The sequence below is a fragment of the Dermacentor silvarum genome, chromosome 8 (assembly GCF_013339745.2).
Source record: "Dermacentor silvarum isolate Dsil-2018 chromosome 8, BIME_Dsil_1.4, whole genome shotgun sequence".
NCBI classification, from domain to species: Eukaryota; Metazoa; Arthropoda; class Arachnida; order Ixodida; family Ixodidae; genus Dermacentor; species Dermacentor silvarum.
The window spans coordinates 90915842-90925101 of record NC_051161.1 but is presented as its reverse complement, the minus strand read 5'-3'; the positions used below and the strand labels follow the sequence as shown (position 1 = coordinate 90925101).

Here is a 9260-nt window from a genome sequence, read left to right as displayed (position 1 = left end):
ACTAATTATCTAATTAGGCGGAGCGCAAAAAATATTCTATCTCCAAGCGATGGTAAACAACATTATCTTGGTTCTCTACGGCTACGCAGCATTTGCATATCTTTAACATTTGGCCCAAGTGAAACATCCTGTATATGTGGCGATATATTGCTACACGCGTAAATAATTTAGTGTAAATATATTTAGTTTGTAAATATATTTAGTTTGTTAAAATTAAATTATGGGGTTTTACGTGCCAAAACCACGATCTGATTATAAGGCACGCCGTAGTGGGGGATTCCTGAAATTTGGACCACCTGGGGTTCTTTAACGTGCACCTAAATCTAAGTACACGGGTGTTTTCGCATTTCGCCCCTATCGAAATGCGGCCGCCGTGACCGGGATTACATTTAGTTTGTAAATATACGTTCATGGGGCGATACATCTGCATATCAGAGATACCGTATAATAAAGAGCTGCCGATAAGAACAAACTGAGCAGTGCTCGGCAACTTGTACCGAATGTCAGCCCAGCGTACTTTAACGCATTGTGCCCAAATATAGGCATCCTTATCTTAAGGTGCGCCTGTATGGACATTTTTTGGATGCATCATGCGCATACAACGCAAACATTATTAAGCGCCGCTCCCTGCCCAATGACATGGCTTTATTTTGCTACAGCGAAAGCTCAATTTTGGAAGCGAATTTTGACTTCACTTTAACGTATGCCAACCGAATGATCAGTTGCGTAATTTTTTTCATTGTGTTGGTTAGTACTCGCGTTTGTGAATAAATAATCATTACTCACCACGGTCGCCAGACAGGCACGAGCTCGTCGCTCCCGAAGTGTGCGCTACGCAAATGCATGCATTAACTACCATCGTCTGTCCATTCGTCCATTTTAGAGTGAGAGCTTTGAGGGCCCCGTTACGCAGAAAGCACGGCGACACGGGCGTTAACCGTGCGTTGACCATAAGCGAAAATTGCCTACTAATCACAGCGCGGAGCACGCTGCTTGCCCCGCTAGGTTCCTTGCAGCACCACCAGATGGCGCTCGCTCCGCGTATGCGTGGCAGCGGCGGCACCGGCCGTGCGAGGGAAAGATAAAAATGATCCAGAAAGCTCGCCTTCGTGCAAAGCGTTCGCCGCAAGCGTTTCACAGTAAAGAGTACGGTTGCATAAGCTGCTGTTGCCGGGAAGCGTGAGAAGCAGTCCGGGACCCTTTAATGCTATCGCGTTCTACTCTTTAAGAGTAGAACGCGATAAGAGTAGAGGCGAAGCTTAAGAGTCTCGCATTTTTTGTTCAGAAGTAATCGTTGTTTCTCTCTGCCAGCAGATAGCATCAAGCTTTGATTCCGCGTGAAGTGTGAAGGAGGATTCTTAGTTTTTACAGCGAAGCTGTTTATGCAGACCCTGTGCCGTCGTCGGACTTCGCTAAAAAGGGGCCACGTGACCTAGCGAGAGAGGAGAGGAAAAGAAGAGCTCAACAGGGGGAAAAGGTTGGAGTGACCCCGTTCCCCCTGTGAAAATGCTGTGAGAGGGTGCAGATGAAAAGCAAAGCGGGGAGGAGGGTTGACGTAAGTCTCGCCGTCCAATACGCGCGTTGGAGGGAGAGAGCGTGAGGCGCGCCAACCAATGACACTGTTGGAAAAAACTGTCAGCCTTTCCACTGGGGTGGAGATGGAAGGCCAGCGAAGCTTTACTATGGTGGGAATTATGTATTTCAAGTTATTATTATTAAGATGTGATGGTGTAATTGGTTATTTGACCTATTAAAGAATAAGAAATATATATGATCCGGTGGTTTTCATTTATTTAATGATCACAGGGCCCATGGCCTTATGGTCGCTACGGTACACCGCCATAGGGTGTACGGCAAAGGTTGGCACGTTCTTCATCAACACGTCACCAACGCCACGCGCGTTTGGTGCGAACGCGGGCAAAACATCGCCGCCATCGACAACAGTTCTGCACGTTGTTTGTGTGACCGCATCAACCGCTGTGAAAACGCTGGCGTGAGCAAGCGCACCAGCAGCAGCAAGCGAAGGCTCCTGCGGTCTATCGCTTCAACGGAGACTGAGCGGTGAAAGCACAGCGCAAACAAAGGTAGGAGCCGTGTTGCAGATCGCTTTCGAGATACGGTGCGCGCGACCACCCGGCGTCGCGCAATGTACAAGTTGCTCGCAGATTAGGAGCCGCAACCCGTTCCTCCCGCGCTGCCTTCCGGCTGTCCTCCTTTCGCGTGGGAGATTGAGTCACCACTTCCCCTTGCGCCCGGTCACAAGATACGCATTTGGTGCCGCAGGTAAACGTCGCCTCCCCTCCTTCCCGTCCCCCCACGGCTTTTCGCGTGAAGAAAGAAGTGGCGTTTGCTCTCCGCCGTGCGCTCGGTCCCCTCGAAAGCGCTAGTTTATTAAGTTGTTCTACAATTTTCATATTGGCACTTTTCATCTAATTGTAATATGCGAGAAGTTGATTAATTAAGAGTAATTATGCAATTAAGCGGAATGCAAAAAATAATCGGAGTATCTACAAGCGACGGCAAACAACATTGCCTTGGTTCTGTCCAGCTACGGGGCATTAGGATATTTTTAAATCTTCTTGCATGATAGTTGGGACACCCTGTAGATGATTCAACTGGGGTTCGAAGTGCAGCTCGCAGATCTTCCAAGTCCTGTCTAAGGCCTTGTACGCACGGGGCCCGGGCCGCTGCCACGCTTTAAGTGCCTCATCGTCATCAGGCACCGAGAAAATGGATGTTTTTTTTTTTCTTCTGCTTTTCTAGCAGAAACATAGCCTGTATAGCCTGCCCGGCACAAAACAGTGCGTGGCAACGGCATGGCAACGTGTAAAACTATTGTCATCACAAGGAGGTACAACTGCACAGCGTTAATGCGAACAGAAATGAGCTGTGGAGCTAAAAGAACCGAACAGAAGCATGCAAACCGAGCGCACTCGCTAGCTCCGGCAGCAGCCAAACTACAGCGGAGGCACCTTAGTGTCTACGCGCGCGCCACCACTCGGCATCATGAATCACTGCAACACGCGCCGCGCTCTCCGACGGCTGCGTTGCTCCCACCTCCCCCTTCTAGCCACCGTAACTGAGCCCTTAACAGCTTCGCTGTAAAAAGTAGGTCAGCGGAGGAGTGGGGTGTTAGAGGAGTGCGCGCTAGCGTTGGTTGGATTTAAGGAACTTTGGTCAAGGACTCTTGTTTGGGAACGTCGTAGCAAAATCGTAAAGAACACGCTAGGAACGCCGTCGCTCGTGGACGCCGACGAGTCCAATCCCCCCCGCTAGTCGCGCCGTCCGGGCCAGCCAAGCAGCCGCGAATGCAACTACGGCTCGGACACTCGCTCCCATTGCAGCCGGCCTGACGCGGCATGCCGTACGTTTTTTTTTAAAGCATGGTCACCACGCGAAGCACGTAAAAGCGAAAATAAGGTGAAAGAATGGTAAAACAAACGATTTCCGATATAGCCTGCTTGCGACTTGCATGTTGTAAGACTCGTTGTAACTAACACAGCTTCGCTGTTCGACCATCTTCACGGAGTGGAAGGGGCGGTGATTTTTTTTAGCTTCGGAGCACTCGGCGCCGCAGGCTCAGTGCCTGGGGTCTTCTGCTGCTGAGTTCGTGGTCACGGTTTTCATTGCGGACCGTGGCGGCCGCATTCCGACGGGGGCGGAATGCAAGAATGCTTGAGGATCATGATTTGGACACAGATAAAAACAAAAGTCTTCGTGGTAGACATTCACCAACAGCCTCCCGTTATGGCGTTTCTCATAGCTCGCTATTTCATTAAGGATTTAAAACCTGGGTCAAACGTATATAATTTAGTTTCATTTTGCTAGTCTTGAGCAACACTCGGTATCAAAGAGTTCAATTCTGCGTTGCTAAATGCGGACGCCTAACATAACCTAACTTAATATAATGTAGCATAACTTAACCTATCTAAGGTTGCACTGACAAAGCAGACTATATATGTATATCACGATCCCTCGTGTGCCCTGTATGCATCGTGTGGCCTCATAGCATACCTCGGCGGTGAGATTGTCACAGAGATCCTCGAGGCTTTTCGAGCCGGTGGGCAGCAGCACGGTGGCCGAGAAGGCCTCGCACGTGAAAGGCACCTCCACGGCCTGCAGCGACAGTTCCTCGAGCAAAGCGTAGCCGTACACGGCGCACGTTTCCAGCGTCGGTGCAGCCTGCACCTCGCCGAAAGGGCTCAGCTGCACGCACGTGCGCAAAAATAAACAAAATAAAAGAAAATCGATTATCAAATCGATTCGAACGCCTTCATAACGAAGTGCTTGCGACCTCCGAAATCATTCGTTATACAGGTCACTACGTTGTAAAGGTCGCGCACCCCGCAGCTCGCAATAGAACGGATGTAGAATTATTCCTTCGTTATACAGAATATTTGTTCTAGAGACGTTCGTTGTAGAGACGCTTGACCATATTTGGTTGTGGCAGTGAATGAAGAATGACTAATATAAGAATAATCACGCTGCTATTATATAATCGTGGCAGTGCTGGATAAATTAACAGTCAACTCAATATTACAGTAATGGAATCTTTAGTTCCAAATACCGTGTAGACTTCTGGGTAACGAACAGAAAGACACCATAACGCATCGCCCTAGCTTGGTACGGTTTCGCTTACCGCTGCTCGCTGAGTTGAGTACCGCTAAGCTGCCAGACTGTCTTACCTTACGGTAAATAAGCCCTTTTACACGTACAGTAACGACACCGACAATGTAGAAGAAAAAATTACACCGTCTTCCCGTAGGGGAACCCTGAGCAGTATGCGAAGCAGCCATGGGGTCGACTCAAGGTAGTTTTATCAGCTGTATAAACTTGGACATGCAGCAGCACCAGCAACGCGCAGAACTGTTGTCGACGCCGTCGGCGTTTTGTCCAGCGTTCGCACCGGACGCGCGCGGCGTTGGTGACTGTTGCCGGTGCCTCTGGGGCGCCTACCGTCGCGCCTCTAACCTAAGCTGCTTCGCATTATCGCGCGCGGAGCCGCAGGTGTTGCCATTCGTTGCGCAATCCCGAGAGCAGAGGAGCGTCGGAGAGGAGAGGAGGAATGCCGAGAGGAGAGGAGATGAGGAGAATGAGAGGACGAAGTGAATGACGATGAGTGGGCGAAGCAACGGGGGATCATTCGGGCAAAACGCCGGAAGCGTTCTCCGGAAGCCGGAAGCTGGCTTCCGGAACCGGAAGCGGAATCCGGTAGTTGAACCGGAGGTGAAAGCGGAACCGGAAGTGGAACCGGTAGTGGAAACGGAAGCGGAACCGGCGACATTGTGCTGCGGCGCCAGATGCGTATCTTGCGACCGGGCGCAAGGGGAACTGGAATCTCGCAGGCGAAAGGAGGAAAGCGGGAAGGCAGCGCGGGAGGGGCTTCTGCTATGCGAGCAACTACGAGCAACTGCGTACTTTGAGCGGCGGCGGCCTGTCGCGCGCACCGTATCTTGAAACGATCTGCAACACTGCTCCTACTTTGTATGCGCACGGCCGCTGGTGAAAAAAAAAGTTTTTTAAAATCCTTTTTTATCCTTTTTCTACCTTTTTTTTTATCCAGCAGCCGTGGTATGCGCTGTGCTTTCGCCGCTTCCGTTGAAGCGATAGACCGCACGAACCTTCGCTCGCTGACGCTGGCGTGCTTGCCGACGCCAGCGTTTTGATAGCGGTTTTGTGCGGTCATCGGGTCTGATCTATTCATATTTGCTTGTGCGCGCTCACACCATGCTGGTTAATTCAGTTAGTAAGCGAATGTGTCCAAGTTTATACAGCCGATGCAACTACTGTCCTTACTAGCTCTCTACTAATTTGCTATCGCAATCGATGCTTCGCCTTTCGGGCGAAACTGCGAACTTTTTTTTTACTTGCATCGTAACTGTGGAGGTGTATTGCTTGCTTCTCGGTGCCGAGGCACCCGCATCGGTGGAGCACGGAGTAATCGTACATAGCGACTCCCTCGAGTGGCGTCCGTGTACGCTGAATGCCTTTGTGACGAAAACACCCGCGAGCGCGCATCGCACTTGTGACATGTAGCGTAAGGACAGACAAACCTTGGCAGTGACAGGCTGCCGCCACGAGGCAACTCGCACGGCTGCGGCGCTGAGCAGAACAATTCCCGTGTCGGCGGCCAAGGTGCACGCGTCGCCCAGCAGGTCCCCGGTGATGCCCGCGTTGTTCTTCGCCCACTCGTTGACCCTGCGGCGTTCGCCGGCGGCATCGTCGGTGAAGTCCGCTTCCTCGACGGTCGTGCCGTAGACGCGACTGCCGATCTTACAGTAGGAGTCGTTCAGCGACAGCGCCGAGCCCACCAGCACTCTGCGTCGGCATTTGGCAGAAAAATAATAATTATAACGTTCATAAATTTTGGGGTTTTGCGTGGGAAAATTCCTATTTGATTATGAGGCACGCCATAGTGGGAGACTCTGCTATAATTTCTACCACCTGGGGATCATTACCGTGCCGCCAATGCGTGAGACGCCGACGTTTTAGGGCGATATATCTATACTACTCCATGTACAAACCCAGGACACGCCTGGTTCCGTAAATATGACCTTCAAGCTCAACCAAGGTCAAACTGGTACTTAGCCTGAGGGCGCCTAATGTTTAGGTAACATGAAGGACTCCTTGCGGAAGGTAGGGAAGTGGTGTAAGGTTAGGAGCATTTCTGAATCCGGGCCTAAGAGTCTCATGCTCTACCGACTGAGCTAGGCGGGCGCTGACGTGGCTGTCAAAGTTGCAAAACCCAGCCGGACGTTTAGCCCGCTGGGCTCTGGCTCTTCAGAAGTATACTTACAGAGTGGACTACAAGAAAGGCACCTTCAACAAAGTAGCCGACGCCCTGTCGCGAGCACCATGCACTATCCGGGGATGGCGAGCCGGCATCCGAGGTCCTGACATGACAGCGCCTGTAGACGCCTGGGAAACACTGGTCGCCTGCCAGCAGCTGCTTGACGCTCAGTTAAGCAACGACCACTGCAACCTAATACGCAAGGCTCTGGGAAGCGCCAACTCTGCTGGGAGCGGCAACTACGACTGCTACTTGCAAGCAGGCGATGGCCTGTTCTTGCGTTATATACCCGCTGTCGATGCGGATTGCGGTGAGTCCCCATTCCATGTCGTTGTGCCTAAGAACCCGCGCAAGCCTTTTCTAGAGTACTCTCATGATGCACGCCTCGCCGGTCATAGCGACGGCACGAAAACATTTGAGAAGTTGAGTCGCATCGCCCATGCCAGACTTTGCCAGACTTTGAAGCCGAGGGGAGGCAAGCCACTGGGCTTCATGCAACCAGTGGAGAGCTGATACTCATGGGAAATTGTGACCTGCGATGTAAGGGGGCCGTACCCCAGATCAGCTAAAGGGAATCGGTACTTGTTAGTAGCCGCTGACCATTTCTCGAAATAGGTAGAACTGTACCCGCTGCGCAGGCTGGATTCTAAGATAATCTGGGATAAGCTGTTCGAAGCATTTACCCGTTTCGGTTTACCAGCGCAGCTTATCACAGAAAATGACACATATTTCGTAGGCAGCATATTCGTTGACACCTGCAAAGCTCTTGGCGTGCAGGACAAAAGGACGAGATCCTACCACCCTCAAGCCAACATCACAGAGCGCGTCAACAGAAACCTTACGACAATGGTGGTGGCTTTCACAGAGCGGCACAAGGACTGGGACGTTCGTATTCAGGAGATGGCCTTCGCCACAAGGACCATGTTAAACTGGTCGACAGGGTTTACACCGGCAGCTATTCTCCTCGGTCGCGAGCTCCGGTTTCCTATTGAGCATGCTTTCAACAGTGGCTCTGAATTACCAACTTGCAGTTACTCTACATTCACACATAATCTTTACAGCCGCCTAACGCACACTCTGAAGGAAGCCAGGGAAAGCTTGGACCTTGCCCGTCTGGAACATGGTAACCAATACAACAAGGGCAGGCGGTCCCTGGAGTTCGCGGTTGCGTAGTGTCTGTGAAGACGAAGGCATTGCTTTCCACATTTGCGAATAGCCATGTTTGCCAGGCCGGTTCGGCGCTTGCTTTTCGCCTTGCGTGTTCTGTTATTGGTCGCAAGATTGCGGCAATTGATTGTCTGCTAAAGCCGCTATTTTATCGCCCCTTTGCCAGTACACTTGTTTGCCTCGCTATTCCGTTTCTTGCCGCGTCTCCTTGGGCTTTTTACTGTCGGCCGTGAGACTGCGGTGATTGTTTGAGTGCTTCGTTACGTCGTAAAGTCGGTTCTGTTCCTTGCGCCACTGGTTATTTGTCGTGCTGGTCGCGGCTCGCGGACCTCCTGAGCGAAGGCGAGGGGCCTTCAAGCTCGAGGATGGTCCGTCGAGTGTATGCCGCAAAACCTCCGCCTGGCGATTACGTCACCATGCGTCGCCTAGCAACGCTTCGACCCAGCTGCGCCGACAGCGACGAGCTTCGCCACAGCTGCGTGAACCGTGACGTCACCGCGCGCGCCGCATCGCTTCGCCTTAGCGTTGCCGAGCCATGGCGTCACTGCACCGTGCGGAGTGGTTGCTGCGGCTGCGCAGAGGCGGAGCTAAGCCATGGTGACGTCGCTTCACCGACCCACGGGATGCATAGCTCCGCGTCGCCGCCGTGGCGACACGAAAGCCTCGCTATCTCCGCGCCTAGCACATCGCCGTGAAGATGGGGCGGCCGAAGAAGAGCGTCACTCCTGAAGAAGAGGAAGCGCGGTGCGAAAGCCGCCGCACCGCTACACGAGAGCGAGCGAGACGACTTCTGTCCGATCCCGAGTATCGCGCCGCCGAAGGGGAGGCGAAACGTAGGCGATTCGCAGATGATCCGGAGTTACGAGCCCGCGAAACCGAACAAAAGCGTTTCACCGTCCAGAAGCGTCCAGATATTTTAATGACCGAGTGTTCGTTGCTCCTTGGGCTGTCGATGATTCCGGGGTAATCTTGCGCAAAACGTGGCCGAGTATCACAGCATACCCTCGCTAAAACTTGGCCGAATCGAGATAAAGCTAGGTGGCGTCGCCAGCTTCGCTGTTTGCCCAGTCTTCGCACCACTAGTGTGAAGCTGTCCCTAATTTTTAGATGCGAAGCAGCTTATGGTCGGGGCTGTGTCCCTCCCTCCTTCCGCCGTGCGGCGTCCACTTCCGGAAGCCGGCTTCCGCTTCCGATTCCGCTTCCGTTTCCACTTCCGGTTCCGCTTTCACTTCCGGTTCAACTTCCGCTTCCGGAGAACGCTTCCGGCGTTTTGCCCGAATGATGAGCGGTGCTTCGCCCGCTC

General features: G+C 52.4%; 1 protein-coding gene across 1 annotated transcript in view; it reads right to left on the bottom strand.

The window, feature by feature from the left end:
• Nucleotides 1-6414, bottom strand: part of LOC119462274 (uncharacterized) — a 21147-nt gene extending 14733 nt beyond the window's left edge. Inside the window, exons 1-3 of the mRNA XM_049672914.1 lie at nt 6410-6414; nt 6054-6318; nt 4015-4206 (exon numbers count right to left, since the gene is read on the bottom strand). Of these exons, the coding sequence (XP_049528871.1) occupies nt 4015-4206; nt 6054-6318; nt 6410-6414 (462 nt within the window). The remainder of the gene's footprint in view (nt 1-4014; nt 4207-6053; nt 6319-6409) is intronic.
• Between the last annotated feature and the right edge of the window lie 2846 nt (nt 6415-9260).